Source organism: Castor canadensis, chromosome 9, assembly GCF_047511655.1.
Source record: "Castor canadensis chromosome 9, mCasCan1.hap1v2, whole genome shotgun sequence".
In the NCBI taxonomy this organism is placed as follows: Eukaryota; Metazoa; Chordata; class Mammalia; order Rodentia; family Castoridae; genus Castor; species Castor canadensis.
This window is the reverse complement of record NC_133394.1, coordinates 139,805,938-139,829,139: the sequence shown is the minus strand read 5'-3', so window position 1 is coordinate 139,829,139 and position 23,202 is coordinate 139,805,938. Positions and strand designations below refer to the sequence as shown.

Here is a 23,202-nt window from a genome sequence, read left to right as displayed (position 1 = left end):
TCTGTTCATCTATCTTGTGTTTTTATTTGCCTCCTTTTCAAACAGAAATTACATACTGCTATCAAATATAATTACTTAGATTGTTATTTCAGTTTTTTTCTACATATATCTTCTTAAAAGATTATCTTTTTGATTTTTGCAACTAATTCATGTTTATTACAGAAGAGATAAAAATACAAAAAGAAATACAGATGCAAATTCATATCACCTCTAGATGCCAAGGCACTTTTCCTTATATCATATATATATATATATATATATATATACACACACACATGTATTTCGCAAATAAAATTAATATAGTACTTTAGTGTATCATTTTAAAAAATTTTTTTCCTAATGTTTTAGGAAAACATTTAACATTTTTGTGTCATAAAATATCCTTCATACTTTGATTCATACTGAGGGAAAACATATATTTAACAAATCCCAATTTGGAGATTGGGGACATTTTATTTGTGTTTAATTTTCATTATTTTTTACTGTTGTGCTGGGGGTACATTGTGGCATCTACAAAAGCATGTTTAATTTTCATTATTTTTTACTGTTGTGCTGGGGGTACATTGTGGCATCTACAAAAGCATGTTTAATTTTTAACTGTTACAAATTTTGCCATGATTCACACTTTAAAAATAAATATTCTGCTATCTATGATTATTTTTTAAATTGAATTTCTAAGGGTGGAGTTCAAAATGAAGTGGAGGTAAAATTTGCAGAAAATTTTTTATGACTTTTGATAAATGTAAACAAAACAGTCCTTTCATATGTAATTTCTATCTTTTTTCTAAACTAATTCTGGTACATTATTGCAGACCTGTCATTCATAGCTGGCATGAGGAGTTAATTTTTCCATTCCCTTCATTCCTCTTTAAATTCCCTCACTTCACCCTTTTTGTTAATCTATCCCTTAAATTGTTTCTTTGCTGATTTATCATCATTTTACTTGCAATCCACTGCATTCTAAAACCTATGCTAGGTACCAGGTGTATTGAAGCTATTAATTCACGGACCTCTCACTTCACTTAATGACTCCACTTAGTGTCTGACCAGTGATGGGTACCATGACAACTCATTCTTATTCATGTTTTTTGGGGTAATATATATTTCAAAAATTCCCCTACATCCATATTTGTTATTGCTATGTTCACAGATCTTACATTTCTGAAGCATACACATGATGTCTTGAAAAGAAAATCTTGATCCTTATATGGGTTACGTCCACTCTCTACCAATATTATGAGCCCAAAAGTCATACCTTCATTTAACAATGGATTTTACATTTAGTGCTCTCCTTTGTTACACATACTATGGTCTCATTAACTATGAACCATGTTTTCATGTGTGTGAGTGCATGTGTGTATGTTTGTGTGTGTGTGTGTAAAAAAGTATGAACGTTTAAAAGAGAACATGTTCATGAAATGGCAATTAAGTTATTATATTAATTTGTATTCATCTTTTTCTATGGTTTTCAAATTTTGTGCAATAACTACATATGATCTATAATCAGGAAAATGCAAATGAAGTTATTTATTAAACTGTAACTTTTATGATATACTTAGTGTCTACTCACCTCCCCTGTGCATGAATACATTTGTATTAGATGAATTTGTTATGTGTGTTTGTTACCTGATTTTTTTTCATTTAAAACTTTTTTTCAGCGTCCTTTATGGGAATAAAATCACAGAACTCCCAAAAAGTTTGTTTGAAGGACTATTTTCCTTACAGCTACTGTAAGTATTAGATTGTTTTAGATCTATTGAACTTAATATTGTATCATGTTACCTTAACATTTTCTGTTTTGATGGAGACTTCTGAAACTTCGACCCCAAATGATACAGCTTAATGAAATAGGCAAGATTAGCTTAGTGGAGTGAACACTGATGATGACTGTGTACTTGAAGACACAACTCCTTGGAATTATACCAAAACATCTTTATCTGCACTGTTACGAACATATGCACTTTGACTGCTCTGTCATTCAGAAATCAAATAATACCTGTCCTTGTGAATGGTTTCTTTCTGATTTACCCTAGAGTTAGTTAGAAAGGAGAGATGGTGATGTACTTACCACCCTTTGTCTAAATAACTTAAAGGAGGAAAAATACTGGAATAAGTTCTCCAAACACAAATATGGTATACAGTAAGCCATAACATGGTCCTCAAACTAGTCTTTACTGAATTGTCAATTCTTTGATTTTATTCTTAAAGACCACTCTGCTTAGACAATAGCCACTTCTCTTTTGTCTTGAAAGAAGAATTCAGTATACATATTTATAAGAACCAGATTTGACCTCATGTGTTTAAATATTTGATCAAAGGAGAAGTAAATTTGGAAAAAAATGCTAAGCCAGCATTAGGTCATCAAATTCCATTTGATGCATCAAATACTTACAGAGTAACTTCATTTTGAGGCTGACCCTGGTCTACATGTGTTGAATGCAAAGCTAAGTATGATGTTATTTATTTCACCTATCTCAGAGTCAGTCTCCCTTACAATTCTTGATTTTAGAATGGTAATTTCTCTGTGGGAAGTACTCATTCTCTGACGTTGATTTGGTAAACATTTACTCCTAATTCCACAATCTTCCAAATATATCTTTTATTCTTTGCTTTATAAACTTATGCTCATAATTATACCCTAGTATACATCTTAAGTTTTTTCATTGTTCTATCAACTTCTCCTTTCTCTTTCTCTCTTTCTCTCTCTCCTTAAAAATGTATGACCCACCTAATATATTTTACAGTAGCTCAATGAATAATATAAATACTGATTTTATGATGGTTTTCAATTTTTTGTATTGAAATCAAATATTGCTTTTGATTTGATAGAATGGTTGTGCACATCATAGATGTATCTACACTTTATAGATATAGCATGATGTTGTTGCCTACTAGTTACCTCTCTGTCATTCTTCCACTTTTTTCTGGATCATCAACCATACCAGTTGCTCCAACTGCTCTTTTTATGTTGCCCTATCTACTACCATCACTTAAAATGGCACCTTCTTTTGCTTTCCATACACTTACCACTGTGAATGTAACAAATGTCTTCATAAAACATGGAGGTCTATAGGTAGATAAACCTTAATTTATAAAGCCACCTTTATAATGTTTCATCTCTAAACTAAGACCATTAAGCCTGCAAAGACCAAACAAATTAGCACAATGTCTCTTGACTGCTAGATTAGAACTTGGTAAAGTTAAATGTTTCAACTTTATTTTAAACAGATGACATGTAAAGGAGAAGTAGATAAATAAAATCAACAAAGGGGATTGTCTATCCCTTGGGCCATGTTGATGTAAAACGAACAGACCCATAAGAGCATCTTCCTTCAGCTTTTTCAGGTTCCCTAGTATTTCCTTGTCATTTAGTTTTTCCTCTCTAATGTCTTTATTCAGTTAGCTTAAGGAACATTTTCAGCATTATTTGTATTGTGATCCAAGGTAGAGAGGTATGGAATTCATCAAATCCTACCTCTGGGGCTTTTTAAAAAATATTAGATGAACCACTGAGAACAAAATTTCAGCTCCTGATAGGGGACCAAAGGGCAGAACAAACAGGATCACCATGAGAAAGCATTATCCTTGCATGTTCATAGAGTACCTAATAAAACAAGCAAATAAAATGGAAATACCATAAGTAAACTACAGATAGACATTTTTTGGTGTTGTGAAAAGAGGATTAATTTTAGTATGTTTATAATAAGGCACATAGTTTTTGAGTTATGAAATATTTGTGAAAGCTCTAAGCATCAAATAAGTAAAACAAATGGTAACAGAAAAAAAGATTAAAAATTATCGTGCTTGAAGAAGGCTAAACTGTCTTTATGTGGATAGATGAATCAATATGAAACAGATAACAAGACAACATAATGTTGAATAATGTGTTTGGTAGAAGTAATGTTCCGGGAAAAGTTGCATGTGTATCCCAAAAAGTGAATCATAGTCACATATAACCTACAAGAATGATGTTTGTCAAAGTATGATCTATAAACCACACGTGTCTGTGTAAAGAATACTGACATAATATGGGAGGAAGGAGTTTCTGGGATATTGTGTTAAATGTGAGTTTATAATTCAGGACTAAAAACTAGAGTACTTATCTAGCATGAAGGAAGCTCTGGATGTAATCTCAAATGTGGAATAAATGTAGGGAATTGAGAGCTACAAGTTGGAAAAGGCCAAAGACACATTGAAAATATAAGAGAAAATGGTCAGGGTACACTGGAAAGAGGGAAGGTTTGAGAAGAATCAAAGGAAGTAAAGTGACACTAATAACCTGGGAAGAACACTTGGGTAGAGGATAAAGAAGAGCAAGAGGAATCTCCTATATAGCCATCCTTACCTCAACTAGCAAAAAACCCTGGTCCTTCTTATTAATGTTTATACTCTCTCTTTAACAAAATTAGAGACAAGTGCAAAACAGTGTCTTCTTGGAAGCAAGGGGTTGAGGGGTGAGAGGGAAGGGATAAGAGGAAAGGGAGGGGGTGGAGGGAAGGGAGGAGCAATGACCCAGTCATTGTATGCACATTTGAATAAAGGAAATTTTAAAAAAGAAAGAAAGAATGAAAAAGAGCAAGAAGACCAGTGTGGCTGGGCTGGAACAGCCAGGATGACAAGTGGGTGGTTCAGACTTCCCAGGAATGGGCTGTAGAACCTATTGGGCATTGTAAGGTATGATGAGGACTTAGATTTGCACTCTGGATGGAGTTAGAACTGTTGTGTTGCATGGTTCTCAGAGACCTGTGTTTTGGGAAGATCACTATGGTTACTATTTTGAGAATAGTCTGAACCTTTTTGCACAGTAGCTTAAGAAACTGATAGTGTTTTAAGTTGTCTTTAGGGTGTATTTGACAAAAGACTGACCTGTCTATTGTTTACCTGTATATCATCCTTAGCATATTTTGATAATTTTTGTTAAATGCACGTGTAAGTACCACTGAATTTATGTTCATTGGATTCTGTGATGTTTGCTTTCTCATGTAAACCACAAGTCTCCAGCCTATTATATCTAAATTATTATAAGTTAAAATGTTAGTGTCAAGATTGAAAGAAATGCATTTCCTGACTGGGTTTTCTAAAGAAGGACAAACCGTGTGAGAGCGTTAAGGATCGCTATATATTAATTCAGCAACTGTTTTGTTGAACAGATTATTGAATGCCAACAAGATCAACTGCCTTCGGGTAGATGCTTTTCAGGATCTGCACAACTTGAACCTTCTCTCCTTATATGACAACAAGCTTCAGACCATTGCCAAAGGCACCTTTTCACCTCTCCGGGCCATCCAGACTATGTATGTATACATGACTTGGATCAAATTTGATGACCATTATTTTTGCTCTGAATCTGAGAGTTGAGTCCAATGCATGTTATGTATAAAACTGTTCTGTCTGTGTTTCTGCAAGGCATTTGGCCCAGAACCCCTTTATTTGTGACTGCCATCTCAAGTGGCTAGCGGATTATCTCCATACCAACCCCATTGAGACCAGTGGTGCCCGCTGCACCAGCCCCCGCCGTCTGGCAAACAAAAGAATTGGACAGATCAAAAGCAAGAAATTCCGTTGTTCAGGTAATTTCTAACTTTATGAGGCATTTCCCTGGGGACCAAAAGCAGTGGTTATGGGAGTAGTAGATACTGAAAGCAGCTGGCCTTCGACTGATTATCAAACGTTGTCGAATCACATTTCTTTTTCTTCCGCCCATAAAGAAATAAAGCAAAAGAAACATAGACGAAACTCATGTAGTATATCCAGCAAAACAAAAAAATGGGCTGTCTTCCAAGTTAAAAAGATGCCTGGATCCCTTATACTGTATTCTTAGGGTTCAAATATAACAAGGGTCTTTTAGCTAACATGAAATGCCTTTAAAGTGCATTGTCTCATGTGTGTTAAATTATAATCTATTGAACGACTTCAATTAATCAGTCATGTTTTTATTTCTTCAAAAAGTGAACTGAGACTTGATTGCATGATTTGTTCAGATGTAGAAGGGCAAGGAAAAACCTCCTGATACTTCATTGGTCATTCTGAATTTACTCTCATTTTGCATTCACTTGTGAATAGAACTTGAGAACACATTTTTTTTCCAAAAGGCCATCTTGTAACATTTTGGAAATAATACATTTGTCTACAAAAAGCTAAAAAATGCACTGTGCTACTATGAAGTAGCAAGCCTACTTCATTAAAGTTTATATTTGTTTTGATCTAATATTTTCTGTGTTCTGATGGGAGAATATATGCTCTATATTTTGGGTAGTATGCTACCTAACTATTCCAGGCGTATTTCACATTGGGCAGTTAATTCATACTAAAAAGCTAATATCAAAGTCAGGCTGGTTATCATCCATGATTGTAGATGCATTTATTACTCACTGTTTGTTGTTATACTTTAGTGAACAGACATTTTTCACTTAGTTATCTGTAATAATTTTAGTCCATTCTTAATCTAATATAACTCATATCTCTGCTTGCTGACATTCAGGTGCATCTTCTATTTTTTCTCTTTTTTTATTTAGCTAAAGAACAATATTTCATTCCAGGTAGGTTTTGCTCGGTGGTAGGACTAACCGCAGAAACCCTTTTCTCACCTTATAAAATGTAGCTTCTAAAACTTTGAGATGCATGCTTTAAAAGTACAGTGGATACTCTGTAGATAGATGACTTATGCATAGACCACTTGTAGCTGATTCCTGAACACTTGACCTTTGCATGAAGCTTCTAGTGTTAAACATATTTACTATTAAACTCCCACCTTTTTTCTCTCCTTTTCACTTTGGCACATTATCTACAATTTCTCACAGTAGCTAAAATGTTTGAACCTATGGCTTTCTACTTGAATCATTTTTTTCCCTTACATTCTGTATCTAATCTTGCTGCCTGTTTTTAAAATATAGCTTACCAAGCTAATTTTAAAGACAGAGGCCTTTCTGTAATCAAAGAGCTACCTCTACATGAAATCAGTTATAATCAGTGCAGAACTGCATTTTCAACAGAAGACTTACACATTTTAGGCTTTTTGTTTAAAAAGTGTACTTTTCTTTGGCTTACTTTTTCTTCACTTTTATACAAAACACAGCAGCTTCATGCTGATTTATCTCTACTTGTTCCTTATTTATTTGTGACTACAGTCATACCTATCGAGAGTTAGAATATTATTCCACAAAAAGAATATTTATGTTCATCAGGGAAGTATTAGAAGTTCATAGGCAATAAATGTCTTGAATAATTTAGGCAGATGGATACAATGTTTTTAAGAAAAATAATTGCAATATTTTATCACTTTACTTCAACCTTAACACCTTCAAGACTGATGATTCTAGAGCTAGCTCTTTAAAATATGTTCCTTTACTTATTTTTTCCTTGCCTGCCAATCGTATAAAATGCCTCTTGACTTGTGTGTTTTGAATCATTATATAAAAAATACATGTTAAGTATTGATTGGCTACATTCTCCATCTCCTGGATATATTCTAGACTATAATATATTTTAAGAGCAATAAATAAAAGGACATTTTTACAGTGTTAGAGTGCAAAATCATACTTACCTTCTTATGAAAAGGCTTTGGGTTTGGTCTCTATTTTAAGGAGATATTTATTTCTTGTAATTATTGAATTACACTTTAAATAATTTTATGCAATTAGCATATACTGACATAGTATTTATCTGAGTTTGAATGATCAAATAATATGTTATATATCACATTTGGCTGTCTAACAAGTAACGTGTTGAAAAGAACAGTTGATTGGACTTGTAACAATATTTAAAATGCATTATTTTTATCCAATTAAGTGGAAAATTATCTGACAACTCATAACTGAAAAAAAACACTTTTTAAACACTAGATCACCCATAGAATAATGCAGTAGTATGTTTTAAATTCTCAGATTATAACAGTTAGTGTAATTGCTACCAAATTATTCAAGCTATTCTATTTAAATATACTTTATATTATTTAGAAATTAATATTTCCAGCTCACCAAATAGAGAGCAAAAGTCAATTAAAAAAATAATTCCAATACAGTTTTTCCCTCTTATTGACAGAAAGGAACCAAAGTAGTTTTCAGAAAATGTCTCTTATGTTAGATATCATGCCTTGGTCTGGAAGAGTGGCTCAAGTGGTAGCATGCCTAATGCCTACCTAGCAAGTGTAAGGCCCTGAGTTCAAACCCTAGTACCATCAAAAAAAAAAAAGACATCATGCCTTAATTTTCAATTTCTGATAATTCAGTTACATTATTTTAAAAAATAATAGTAGAAGCCAGGACACATTCAGGATTCTCTGGGCCTCCTCTCAACCTTTTTTATTTCCTAAAATTTTAATTAAAATGTAAAACTATGTAACAAACTGCCATAAAATAAGCATTATTTTTATGGCATTAATTGCAGATTATTTGGAATATATTCAGTGAACTTGTCTCTTAGACTTCCTTATCAGTATCCCTTTTCACTTTGGACTAAAACAGAAGGCATAATAAATCATATCCATAAATAATGACATTAATTGCCAAAGGTAATGTGACTACTTTATTTGGCTTTGCACACTTCTGGTGATACAATGATTCCCTTCCCAGTAAGTAACATTATTCATAAATTGGAAAGGTCATTTAAAAGCATGTACACTATGTTCTATGATCTAACCATATGGTTATGAGTTTTCACTCACTTTTACATGTGTACTTGCCTGTTACCATTCTATATGGCATTCTGACTATTACAGTGATAACTCAAAAAGAAGTCTGTCTTGCAGAGAACTAATCTTTTAAAGAAATTGGCAAGAACCTAATTTGTACTATGTATCTATTATGCCATTGGTTTTCCTGTTAAAGCCATTATGCTTCAAAAAGGTACTATAAATTTTACAAAGCATGACATATCTCATCTCACCATGCTATGATTGCCATGGCTAATGAAAAGAAGAAAGCATATTTTGCTATGTGTGTGTATTAACCTTAATTGGGATTACTCTGTCTTTCTTTCCTTCTTGGTGATCTTTATTTTTTGCAGGAATTCACCATTTGGGCTGTAAGTAATTGTGTCTGATCTGAAACTTAATGTCCTCCCTTTTCAATCCCTGATGTACCTTCTTCTAGTCTCGGTCTTTTGCGCCTATTTTTCAAGAAGAAACCACAGTCCTTTTGAGCTTTTCTGTTGTCCTTGTAGCTCACCTTCAACTTCTTCCTGGATGTTGCTCCTGAAAGCTGTGGTTTCCATTGTGCAGTTCTGAGGAACGGTCGAGACACCTTTCAGTATAGCCCCTTCTTTGTGTTTCCAGGAACTCTTCGGTAGTAATACTCTTACTATGGTCATAAACGTTCTGCGGGAAGAATGCATGTCATGTAAACAGTATTACATTTCCAGAACGTCTGTAGCTCTTCTCCTGCTTCCTCTCTTCTTTCCTCTTGGTCTTACCTCTGGCCTAGTGGTTGGTGTAGTGATATTGTAGCGAGATTTTCTGTTGTGCTTGATCTAACCATGTGGTTGCGAGGTATGAGTAAAACATGGTTCCGTCAAGCACCATGGAACGTCACGCAGCTTTCTACAGCATGACAAGCTGCTGAGGCTCAAATCAGGATTGACTTGTCTTTTTTTTTTTTTTTTTTTATAAAATCAAAATGAAAAAAACAAGTGGGCTTTTGGGGCATTTCTGAAGATTATGTGAGAGGGAGAGAATAAATGAAAGTCCATAGAAAAATTTAAAACCTGAGTACATCAATTTGCCTCGAAGCCCTGATTTGCAATGATTTTAGGATTATGTTTATTACTAGGTACATTTTCAATTCTTGACTCAGAAAAAAATAAGCTTTTTAAGAATTAATAGCCATTGTGTTATTAGCTGTGAAACAGGCTAGAATGGCTCAGAACTGGATCAGCAGAAAGTACAGCTGTGAAAAGCTCAACTTTGTTAATGTTTTTCTGTCATGTGAATCTGGTCACTCTTTTTTCCAGAAAATTCCAAGCCTTTCCTTTTAACCCTCTTCTGACATCCATTGACCAAAACTCCCTAAGTTGTCTCCCTGCTGCATAGTCTATAGTTAGCTTTTTTTCTTCCTACAAATACTCTAAGTATTCTAACCTGTGGACTCAGTATCTTTGTTTCTGGCTTGAATCCTAAATAGGCACAGAAGATTATCGATCAAAATTAAGCGGAGACTGCTTTGCAGATCTGGCTTGCCCTGAAAAGTGCCGCTGTGAAGGGACCACAATAGATTGCTCCAATCAAAAACTCAACAAAATCCCAGACCACATCCCCCAGTACACTGCAGAGCTGTAAGTTCATCCTCTACAAAATCCTGCTTGTGAAGAGGGAAGGACTGAAAGTATCAAGGCACAGAAAATTTTTCATGACCATTTTTTCTAAATAACTTCATTAACTTTAACTGATACACATTGCATTGAATGTATCTCATCTTCATATAAGTATATTTTAAAGGTTATCTCCATTTACCTTTATAGACAAAAATATGATTTAAAAGCTTAACTTATCTCTCAGAAGTCAGTCAACACTTAATGCTACTAATAACAATGGTGATTTGATTTTCAGTTATTGGGCATTATTAAACCCAAGCCCATTTTTAAGGACTTAATAGATGTTTAATGTATTTAATCCTTACACCAATCAAATAAAATAGTTTGAATATTAGCATTTTGATTCTCAGTTTAGTATTAATCTAATCAGGTAGTTCTTTTTTTATCTACTTCACTAATTGTATTGACTCATAGGTGAAAGGATTCAGTGATTGTCAGGTAACAAAATCCAAAGAATTTTTTTTTTCTGTACAGTAAGCAGCAGAGCAAGGAAAGCTGAAAAGGCAAATGTAATGAGATTTATATCCATATGCTTAAGATTGGAGCCAGTGTGTGCTCTGTGCAAAAAATGTATTTGTAGAATACATTGTAAATTCTGTGGCTACGTATGGTTTGTGTTTACTGACTTTATTTGTAAAAAGAGGACCATTAGTGTTAGTGTTCTTAACTTTCAAGAAAAACCTAGTGAAATCCTATCATTTTGTGAGCATCTTAGCAATGCCTATGTATACCATTATCTGGTATTTGTCATTTACTGCTTCATAAAAGTTGATTGCTTCTGTCTAAGGGTGTGTGTGTGTGTGTGTGTGTCTGTGTGTGTGATCTTCCTGTCTTTGCCTAGATCATGGCCTTTAGTGTCAAGGACTTTTGTTTTAGTTTACATCCCACTGTGCCTATACACTTGCCTGTTACATAATGAGTTTTAAGCATTTATACAATTAAAAACAGGTAATACCTTTCAAAGAGTTGACAGAAGCTAATTCCCTTGTGGTTATAGTGATAATTTTATACCTGTTTGTTCTTGAAACCATTAATAGCTCCAGGACTTTTGGAGATGAATGGAGATCAGGCAACAAAGCCTCACATTTTATTTTTCTAGTGGTGAATGGACTTATACTGATTTCTGATAATGCTATAAATAAGTGATATTTTCCTTCATTATAATGCTGTTAGTAGATTTTTTTGTCAATTAAGAATTGTATTAGGAACTAGTCTCTAATGTAAACTTGAACAAAAGATCTGTGTGTTTTAAAAATTGATAGTTTCAAGTTAGGCACATAAAATCAGTACTGGGAAGAAACTATTTGTAACTCATGCATCTGATAAAAAATTTATATCCAGAATCATTTGTGTTGTAAGAGATTTATATCTAGACTATATGAAGAACTCTTGCAACTCAACAATAAAATGGTATATTACCTAATGAAAAAGTTGTCAAATTATCTGTATGGACAAATGGCTAATGAACATAGGAAAAAATATGCAACTTAATTAGTAAGTAGACTAATTAAAACTATGTGAGGAACCAATTCACACCCACTGAAATGCCTATAAGTGAGAAAAAAATTAAGAGTAACAAGTGAGAAAAATAGGACCCTCATACACCAATGATGTGAATGCAAAAATGATGTAACCCTTTGGGGAAGTTTGACTAGTCCTCAAATAGTTAAGCATAGATTTACCATTTAACCCAGAAATTCCACTCCTGTGTATATATTCAAAAAAATTGAAAAGAAACCTGTATATCCTTGTTCTTGGTAGCATTTTCATAATAGTCACAAAATGGAAGAACAAAAGCATTCAACAACTGATAAATGGATAAATAAATGCTATGTCCACCTAATTGTTCAGTCTAAAAATAACAAGGCACTGATATATTCTACAATATGAATGAATATTTAAAGTATCATACAAAGTGAAAGATGCCAGATGCAAAAGGCTACATTTTGTATGATTTCTTTTATATGGCATGTCCAGAATAGGAAATCAGTAGAAACAAAAAGTCTATTTGTGATTGCCAAGGTGGGGGTAGGGGGCCAGGGAGCAGGGGACATTGTCAGTTACTGGCAATGATAATGGAGCTTGTTTTGGGGATGGTGAAAATATTCTGGGATTAGTTGGCAGAGATGCACTAAAAACCACCAAATTGCACATTTTTTGAAAGGTGAGCTTTATGGTATGTGAGTTATATTTTACTAAAGCTGTAAATAAAAAAATTAGGGCACTAGTAATTAGAAAAAAGGCTTTAAATGCTTTTTGGGAGAGGTAATAATGACAGAAAGTTGGAGAAACTGAATGAGGTTAGTTTTCCTTATTGTGTGTTTCTTAACATTTAAGCATAATAAACAGTATTTGATCATTAAAATTTGAATGAAATGGGAAAAATATCAGTACTTTCCACAAATCCTTTGTGATATTTCAACTCTACTTTATTTTAGAGTTAACATTAGCTAGTGTTATAATTTAATCTGATAAATGACAAATTAATCCCTCCCTTAAAACTTTCCTGTTCTTTCTTTTTTTCCCTAGGCGTCTCAATAATAATGAATTCACAGTGTTGGAAGCCACAGGAATCTTTAAAAAACTTCCTCAATTACGTAAAATGTAGGTCATTTATTAGCTATCTTTTACATTTTTTCAGTGTTTTCTTATCTCTTTCTGATCCTTTTCAGGTTTTATTTAGTTTTATTGGAAAATTGGAAAATGTTAAAAAAAAATGCAGAAATTTCCATACAATGAGTACCTGTGAGGTTAATTTAGGGTACTGCCTGAATTTAGGAACTTTTGCATATATTCCAACAACACCAACCCAGCCCTTAGCACGTTTCTCTCATGCAGAGAGCTGGTCTGTTATGTGGCCATGGCAGGAATCCAGCCATCTAAGCACATTAAAATGGGTTTGGTGATGTTTCGTAACTTCCTTTTACTATTCCCCAAACCACACTGTTATTTTCTTTCAGCACATTTATGTCAACTGTTTGACTTTTTCCTTCATTAAACTTTCATTAGAAGACAGAATTAATGATTGGTAAACTGGCTTGGTAGCTCATTTGTGTTACTTCATGTCCACAACTCTTATTTTAAAATAAGTTCATAAGCTCAGCAGCTTCAACAACACTCAGTAAGTATTCCATACCCTGAGAAGAAGTGAGGGAAGACAGGAAAAGGCACACTCCACACATGAAGAAGCATCAGCACAATGAGAGGAACTTTCTTCCACACTGTCCATGTACTCATGGACACATATGTAGTCACATATGTAATTGGAACATGTTCACTCTATCAGTGGCAGAGCTGATTGACCTATTGTCTGCACTCTTATGCTGACTTGCCAGTATTCTCTAATTTTTTTTTATTGTCTTAATTTCTGGTAGTCAATACACTTTCATTAAGCAATAAGGTAATACTCAATGCAACAAATATTTATTGAACAGTTGCTATAAGCAATAGTTTGAAAGTAAGATATAGATAAAAATTATCTTGTTTGGGGAGAGAGGCCTTTCTTTCTCTTGAGAAATACAAAGAAAGAGCCTATAGAAAGTTTTTACCTTAACTGGGTGTTCTTACTTTTTGGGCACTCATTGTAATACTTGATTTCATATGTAATACTGAGTTGATTGTTTTATTATATTATTACATGAGAAGTTTATATACATGCTTAATGCTATCTAAACACTGACATGTTCTAGTCTATCCTTCTCTCTACTTAGTTTCTTTGCTTTATATTTTAATTTATTCAACAATTTTAATCATGGACATTTCTTCAGAAAATTCCTTACTAAGTCTTATGGAAGACATAAAGCTTTATGTAATTCAGTACTTAGCCTCAAGAATTTTATACTACTGGGGACCTTGCATATCATCTTGGCATGAATTGTGGTGACATAGACATTCCCTCTTTGTATTTTTATCCCTTTACCTTCATGGACTAGAGAAGAGGTATCTTCAGAACTCTAGTAGTGCTGGGTTATGAAAAGCACTGGGGATTGTGGAAAACTTTTTCCATAGGAAAAAATGATCAAACATGTTGTTTCAATGCCTTTTTTGTTGCAGAGGAAACACTTACACTTTTTGTTTCAACAATGTTTATTTAGCAATTTTAGCAACAATAAAATCACAGATATTGAGGAGGGAGCCTTTGAAGGAGCATCTGGGGTAAATGAAATACTTCTCACGAGTAACCGTTTGGAAAATGTGCAGCATAAGATGTTCAAAGGATTGGAAAGCCTCAAAACTTTGTAAGTGTTCCCATTTGCATTGAAGTTCTTCTACTAGTGGATTGGACTTTTTGTTCATTATAATACTGGGAGGGTGGAAGTCTCCTATTGCCCCTCCCTACACTATTGTGTCTCTGGCTTACTGTCTTCCTCTTTTTCTCTGTATATCTATCACAATCGGACACAACACACACACACACACACACACACACACACACAGGCACACATGTACATGCATGTGTACACATACATACACTTTTGTGAAGCCAGAGTCCTATACTCCAGTGCTCCTGTCTTCAGTACACTGCTAGAAAATAATCAGTAGAGCCCCGACCTGACTCTTATCTCCTTGACAAAATAGATCATCCTTGCTTTGTACAGATTTAGCTTCCCTGTTCTCTTTCAAAATGCTCATTCTCTATCCTTGTCTTCAGACACTTCCACTTTATGATCCCTGTTGGCACAAAGACTCAAAATTTCTGAGTCTATACCCCAAAAATGCAAAAGAATAACTCTGTTTTTCTGGAGACTGCATTTGTCTGACCCTGCAAGATCTTAGTAAAAATGAGATGACAATTGGTGGTTAATCTCTTACTATTGATTGGAAAGAAAATATGTTAATAGTTTTGCCTACTTGTTCAGGCATAGGGAGGTTGAGAGAAAGGAATTTTTCATGTTTCCAAGAGGTAGGCCAAGAACGATGATAATTGTATTGAATAATAAGTATGACATTTTGTATTACTTGAATTCCTTCAATGCATATATATTTAAATTATCTTTAAGCTATATAATTATGTTTAACATAAATGGTGGCCTAAAATTTGCAAGAGAGAAAGTCAATCTTGGAATCTTTTGCAGGGCATGCAGAAAACTGTTTGTAACCAAGAAGCAGTCCTTGGTGATGCAATAAAGAGACTCCCAAGCCACACAGTCTCTCCTAAACCCTAAGAGCAGTATATAACGAGGAGAGTGATAACCTATGGAGTCATTGTCTGTTCTTTGTTACAGGAAGGGGGAATAGGCTTTTCCTCAGCCAGGAAGACATGTGAATACATTCCAAGTTCAAGTCTGATCAAAAAGTTCCCTGCACATAAGAACAGATGTGTGATCTTGAGATTTGCAGGGATAGCCAGGAACCTTACCATCCAGCAGGCCCAACCTATGCCCTCCAGACTTCTCTCAGAGGCTAATTTAAAGCCTCTCCATAATGACATGCAAATAGTTACTCCTTATGGAAGAGATACTGAGAAGTGTGGCTGAGGATGGCAGGGAAGATGGACCATATGGGCTGCATTTAACTCCCCCTAAGCTGTCCCATAACTCAGCAAAACCCAAAACCTGACAAGCAGAAGCATCCATCCTTACACACCAGTCAAAGGTCTAGTTCTTTTTTTATTTTATTTTTAATTGATATACGTTAATGAGATTTCACTGTGATAATTTTATACATACATACATACATACACACACACAGTGTACCTTGAACAAGTCCCCTCCATTATATTTCCATTCAAGAGTCTTTTGTTTGTTATTGGAACTGACTCTCTCAGGGCAGTACCAAGAAGTGATTAGAAGAAGTAGGCTGTAACCTCACCTGCATTAGCTCACTTGGGCTGCCATCACAAGATGCCACAGAATAGGTGGTTTAAACAGCAGAAATGTAGATCTCCTTCTTTGGGAGGATATAAATACAAGGTGTCAATATGGTGAATTTTTTGTTAATCCTTCTCTGTTAGCTTTTAGATGGCAGTCTTCTTGCTGTGTCCTCACATTGCTTTCACTCTTTTTTTTTTTATTTTTTATTTATTTATTTATTTATTTATTTAATTTATTTTTTTTCTTTTATTATTCATATGTGCATACAAGGCTTGGTTCATTTCTCCCCCCTGCCCCCACCCCCTCCCTTACCACCCACTCCACCCCCTCCCTCTCCCCCCCACCCCCTCAATACCCAGCAGAAACTATTTTGCCCTTATTTCTAATTTTGTTGTAGAGAGAGTATAAGCAATAACAGGAAGGGACAAGGGTTTTTGCTGGTTGAGATAAGGATAGCTATACAGGGTATTGACTCACATTGATTTCCTGTGTGTGGGTGTTACCTTCTAGGTTAAACTCTTGTATGCATTTGTAGAGAGAGCAAGGGCTATGGAGAGTGCCTGGCAGTTCTCTGGTATCTCTTCCTCTTATAAAATTTGGTGGTGCTATCAGAATGAGTTCCCACACTTATGATCTCACTTAACATTAATTAGCTCCCTCAGGACCCTCTCTCCAAACTGACATTTTGGGTTAAGGGCTTCAAAATATGAATTGGCCAAGTTACAATTCATCCCATAATGCCACCCTAAAGAACTTACCAAAGTATTTCTTATGACTAGTTACATTCAAATGGCTCTCCATGAGGAGTTCTCCAAAATCAACTTTTCCTTCCATTTTATTTCTGCTGATGTTCTTATGCTGCTTATGTCTTCGCACTTAAGACAAGCTCCTGCTGGCTCTCTTCTGAGTCCAGCTGTGCCACAACAAGCAAACTGGAGCAGTCAGAAGCCAAACTTGGGTATTTCAAGTTTTAGAGTAGGTTTATTTGGACCTAGCTATACTGTCACATGGTGTCTTTGGGGTTGGAGCTCTAAAGGTTTTGACAGCACAACCTAATTTCTCCCCTAGACTTCTTGACCCTTTAGGACTAGTAGTCCACTTAGTAATACAAGTACAGATCTGAAAAATTTTTTTAATCCCCTGACATTATAGGCAAACCTTGGTGCACCTGTATACTTATGAATTTTTCCAACAACAAAGAGTAAAGCTTTCTTCAACACTTCCCAGGGGTCCATGACTCCCATGAGATTAAGACCAGGTGTTCTTTAGTATTTACAACAAAGGAAATGCTGATAGAGAATCTCTTCTGTTCTGCATTTGTTTCTTAACACCAAAGGACACCTTGACAAGGAAGACAGCATCCTTTCTTCATATCTGTGACTTAGCAGAATACAAAAGTTCCTATTTCTTATTTCTTGTAGCACATTCTAGAATTCAAAGCAATACTTGGTTCCATTATTTTTTTCTCTCCTTTTTATATTGTGCATTCTTCTAGAAGAGTGACTAACTCGTGCTTAGAAAAAATAGTGAATAAATTAACTTTTAAGTAAAATTTAAAGCAACTATAGATATGTGAATGGTATTTTTAGAAGTTTTTTGTTCCTTTTGAAGTCCCACAGGTAAACAGTGTAGTAAAGAATTGTGAACTGACTCAGTACTTTAGATGTAGTGAGGAAATTATAATGGTGTTAATCCTATTAATGACAATATCCCAAAAAATCATTTTTTCCAAGGTTAATCTGTTTAAACCTCAGTGTGTTACTCTTTTCTCTTTATTTAGGTTCTGAGGTTAAAACAGTGAAACTTTTTTAAAAATAAAATAATTTGTGCAAGCTGTGTGGATGCTCAGTCCTATTTGGCTAGCCAGATGCTGTTTGATATTGAATCAGTGTCCAAGTCCCTGAACTGCCCTCCGTTCCTCATTTGCAGCAGCTATTGATTCTTTTCTCCCTCCCTTCTGTACAACCTCAAGTACCATACTATCCTGAATACACAAATCAAAGGGCTCCAAGGACTCCAGAGCTGTAGGTGAGTTAGGACATCATGCAATCTTGCAAACACAATTACAGCATCAAAAGAAAACATTCTACCTTCATCATGGGATTGTAAATCCACCAGACTCACCATGCCTTTTACAACTGAGTTCAATCATTGATGACTGTAAGCATATCATTCTTGCAGGATGTTCTCAAGCACATAGCAGCTCCTAATGTCAAAAGAACATTTTAAAAATAGGAATGAATGTTACATATTTGCAAACAGGGATGATTTTGATTATCTGATAGGCAAAATTGATTGCCTGATGCCTTATTTCCATAACAATGTCCTTTCCTTAGGATGTTGAGAAGTAATCGAATCAGCTGTGTGGGGAATGACAGTTTCATAGGACTCAGTTCTGTGCGCTTGCTTTCTTTATATGATAATCAAATTACTACGATTGCACCAGGGGCATTTGATACTCTCCATTCCTTATCTACTCTGTAAGTATGAAAAAATAAGTCTTTTTGTATTACTTGAGTCAATACATTACATTCCTTACTTTTATTAATAGCATTTTGATGTACTTTGGGATATTTCATAAAAATGTTTTAGGTATTATAAATAGATGAATTTGTCCGTGTTAAATTTATTTTAATTTTTCTGAAAATATAACCTACAATCTTAAATTAAATTTGAAGGAAAATTATAGTGTTCTTCTGTCAATTCCTTTTTTAAAACATAGGACCAATGATGTTGCTTAATTTCTAAATTTTGATATAGTTATTACTTGATAGTGCTGCAAATAAATGAAATGTTACAGATTTTTCCCCATTATTCTCACATAGACATATTTTCAGTGTAAGTATTATGAAAATGGAATTGGTAGGGTTATTGCCAACAGACTCTGCTCAGAGGGTCATTCACTGTGACAAGACATACATCAAGATGACCTGGCCCACAATAAAAGCTGTTCACTAGGGGACATTTACTGTAACATTAGGAAAATATTGAAGAAATAGTTTCAGCCTGTGCAAGACGTACTTTATGTGGACAACTTGAAAATAAACAATATTTACAAGTCCACTGACAGATTTCAGAAAGTATTTTTTTATTTTTATTTCTCTTATTATTTTTGTCCTGGGGATTCAATGTGATATTTTAAAAAGTTTTGATAATATATCATGGTTGAATTCACCTCTCCATCATTCTCCTTTTTACCTTCTCCCCCCATTCCTGGAACAGTTTCAACAGGTCTCATTTTTCCATTTTCATACATGAGTACATAATATTTCTACCATATTCACCTGCCTACACCATTTCCTTTTATCCTCCCTCCTCACACTGGTACCAACCCCCAAACAAGACCTGTTTTGCCTTCCTGTTCTCTGTGTAAAAAAAAAAAAAATGGCATTTTTGTTTGTTTAAGATAGCTATACAATGTATTTCATTGTCACATTTCCATGTATAGAAATTGTTTTTTAAAAACCCTAAACAATGTATTTCAGGACTTTTGCATATCAGTATCTGAAAAACAGTGGTTGAGATTATGAAGCTTATGATTTCTGGTCCTGGTTGCACCCAGCGTGTAATCATCTAACTATGTTAATATAATTGAATAGGAGGGACATAAAGATAGTTAGAAGGAAAAAATGCCTGTTTAACATACTTCGAGTCACTGAAGAAATAATTTAAGGGAAGCATCCATCCATCAATAAAGTACTTAATCCTTTTCCCACATAAAATGTGACATTTTACATGGAGTGGCTAATTTGTGCACATTAAAGCTGGCATGTTTATAAATAATGGGACTGTCAATAGACTTGTGAAATGGTGAGATGCCAAAAGTATTGAGATTTGTAGAAGTAAATTCATTTTTATAACTGGCATTTAATCAACTCAGCTGTCAGTTTAGATAGGAAACCTATTCTCTGGAGCAAATAAGAGATGGGAATCTTGAGATGACAAATTAATGAAATAGCTGTTGTCAGGTTAAACTCGATAGTATAAGGTAATCAGCCTCCATCCTTATATTAAATTACTGCATTATCAGTGCAGGAAAGTTTGACAGTAAGTCAGATTTCTGACAAGTTTAAATTATTTCCAAATGAGATATCTACCAGGATCCACTGTATAAACTCTGAATTGCTAGCTTCACTTTATATTTTGCATGAAATCATTTGAAAAATTCTTTCATGTGGAAATGTTGTTATTAAGTTCCAGACATAAATATTTTAGCATGGAATATGTTGCATGCGTCTATGAATGGAGGGATGGGGACACAAAGACTAAAAAGGAATCATTCCAACAGTAATAGTGTGGAAAAATGGTCACCTGGGGTTTTGAGAAGTAAGAAAATGAAACACTAAATTAAACTGTGCATTGTTTGCATGTGGTGCTTAGAAACCTCTTGGCCAATCCGTTTAACTGTAACTGCTACCTGGCATGGTTGGGAGAGTGGCTCAGGAAGAAAAGGATTGTAACAGGAAATCCTCGATGTCAAAAACCATACTTCCTCAAAGAAATCCCAATCCAGGATGTGGCCATTCAGGACTTCACTTGCGATGACGGTAAGAAAAGCTTCACAAATCTTTGACTGTCAGGCATTGTTCACAGGACCTTTCTACGGTCCTGTGTACAAATGTCCAGCGTGTCATAACTCAACTCACTTATGACAACTGCGCTGCGTCTTTTCTTCATTCTTTGTTTTGTTATAGTATGGGGCACTTATTTTCTCAGACTGCTTTTTCCATTTTGAGTCTATTTGTTGTGTACTTCTAAAGGTTTTAGAGAATTTTCTAGCTCCCAACTTGTGAATGATACAATTTATATAATTTCATTTTAACTTTTATTTATTATTCTTGGCATCTCTCTTAGGAGCTACCATTTTCAAATTAGAGAAGCAATTTTCTTGTAACATTGAAGTTCTAGAAATCTGACAAAACTAATAGATTTCACTTTTTAATACCCTCTATCATTGCATTTGATTCACATAATAGACCTATCAAGTAGTTAAAGCAGGTTCTTTAATTACTGCCAGAGAATAAAAAGCTAATTTGCACTCTATATTTTAAAATGAGGTATACATGCAATTTTTGTCTAATGTTTTAAGTTAATCTGTCACTTTATGTCTTCTGTCTTTCTTCTTGCCATTTCTCCACATAATTCAGTTTACATTTGCAAGTCCTAAATGAAAATATAACTTGTATAAATAGCTTGACACATAAATAACTATTACAGTTATCTGTGAACTGTTTTCTAAAATTCTGCTCTAGGCAGTTTGAAATTAGTGCCATTTAGAATGTGTGGTATCAATTTGTAAATATTTATTGCCCTATATATGGCTGATGATATGGCTCAAAACTTGTGTTTATTAATTTAATAGCGTAAAATCCCTTCTCGTCCATTCAAAACCACAAATCTGGGCTATGTTTGTTTGTTTGTATTTCCTCTGATGATTTAGGAAACGATGACAATAGCTGTTCTCCACTCTCTCGTTGTCCCACGGAATGTACTTGCTTGGATACAGTAGTCCGATGTAGCAATAAGGGCTTGAAGGTCTTGCCGAAAGGTATTCCAAGAGATGTCACAGAGTTGTAAGTACAGCTTGCTTTTCCCTTTCCTAGAAAATTAATATTCTGTACACCAAGGGAATGGAGATCAAACAGAAATCTTTAGAATCTGTTTGCAAACTCCATCCAATAGGCAGTTAATAATTATCATGCAAAATCACAAACCAGTAATGCACATGTCAGCTCAGAGGCTTGGGAATTGCTAGTTGAGTGTGTTTTCTTTGATTCATAGTGGGGTTTTGCAGAGCCTTTGTTATGCAGAGGTACAGTGTGATGCTCCACAGTAATGATGCACTCATTTGCTCCAATAGCCCTTTTATCATGGAGCATTTTACAAAACTATGGTTCCATTACATGCACTTTGTAAAAATGCTGCATAGTTAATTTATTTACAGTGTCTATGACTCCTAGAGTGATATCTCACCACATAAAACAAATAATTATATGGGATATGAAAAAAACTGTCATAACCCTTCCTTTTAAAAGGGATATTTCAGCACTATTATTTAAATACAAACTACATGGTCAATATCCACATACCTACACCTTCAGACAACAGACCTACAGCCCACGCTCCTCCTGGCTGCATTCATGCTACATATGTAGAATATAATACATCAGAGAATAAGTTTCTAGAGTCATGATACATGCATGCCCCATTTGTTCCATTCTTTAATCTCTAACTAAAATTTGATCTGCAAATGTTTGATGTGAATCCAGTTGTGTTATTTTGCCCCTGTTTACTCTGTGTTTCTATCGAACCATGGATCAACAATGATTTAAAGCCATAAGCAATTCGTTCAAGTGCTTGCAAATATCCTAAATGAGTAGCTGTGATAAAATTTGGTGGTATGCAACTTAGAAAATATCATTTCAGTTTTCAAGGAAGTTATTTTTCAAATCATGAGCAGTTCATGGATTGTACTTTGGTCCTGAATGAAACACTTAGAGAAAAGAGTACAATCTTAGCATGACTGCAAGAATGTCTTTCTTAGGTTTGAACTGCTGTGAAATGTTCAGTTTATCTCTCACACAGTAGTTAATTAACTGTGAACACTGCTTTATGTGCATGTAATACTTAATTATTATTTTAATATGTGTTTATTTCAAAAGATCACATGAGCCACTTAACCCTCCCTTGTTGGGAGGCAAGATGCCTATAGAATATGCAAAGCTTTGACTTTCGGAACTGACCAGTAAGGAGCATAATATGTGGAACATGTTTGAGGCTAACTCCCTTCTGCCGTTTTAACTGGCCCATGTCTTGGTACTTTCGATGACATCCCATCAAATAATTTAGTCTCTATGTAAAGTTCCATTGGAGAGTCTGTCTGAATCACCCTGTCTCTGTCATGTAGATATTTCTTCTGTCATTTGAATCTTCAATCTATTTCACTACAGATTATTGAAAAGTGGTCTTTTTTTCCCTAAAGAAAATTTCTTATAGAGATCAGGAGAATATTAACTCATCTCTTGGAATTCAAGTATTACCTCCCAGAGAGCTTATTCTTAGAACCTTACCAAGTCAGCAAGAT

At 34.5% G+C, this 23,202-nt stretch overlaps 1 protein-coding gene across 2 annotated transcripts in view; it reads left to right on the top strand.

The window, feature by feature from the left end:
• Nucleotides 1-23,202, top strand: part of Slit2 (slit guidance ligand 2) — a 328,161-nt gene that overhangs the window by 241,392 nt on the left and 63,567 nt on the right. Inside the window, exons 12-21 of one of the 2 annotated variants that reach the window (XM_074042535.1) lie at nt 1,659-1,730; nt 5,151-5,294; nt 5,407-5,570; nt 6,516-6,539; nt 10,116-10,266; nt 12,835-12,909; nt 14,400-14,543; nt 18,455-18,598; nt 20,499-20,665; nt 21,559-21,691. In XM_074042535.1, coding sequence (XP_073898636.1) covers nt 1,659-1,730; nt 5,151-5,294; nt 5,407-5,570; nt 6,516-6,539; nt 10,116-10,266; nt 12,835-12,909; nt 14,400-14,543; nt 18,455-18,598; nt 20,499-20,665; nt 21,559-21,691 — 1,218 coding nt within the window. The remainder of the gene's footprint in view (nt 1-1,658; nt 1,731-5,150; nt 5,295-5,406; nt 5,571-6,515; nt 6,540-10,115; nt 10,267-12,834; nt 12,910-14,399; nt 14,544-18,454; nt 18,599-20,498; nt 20,666-21,558; nt 21,692-23,202) is intronic. The other variant, XM_074042536.1, reaches the window with a different exon arrangement.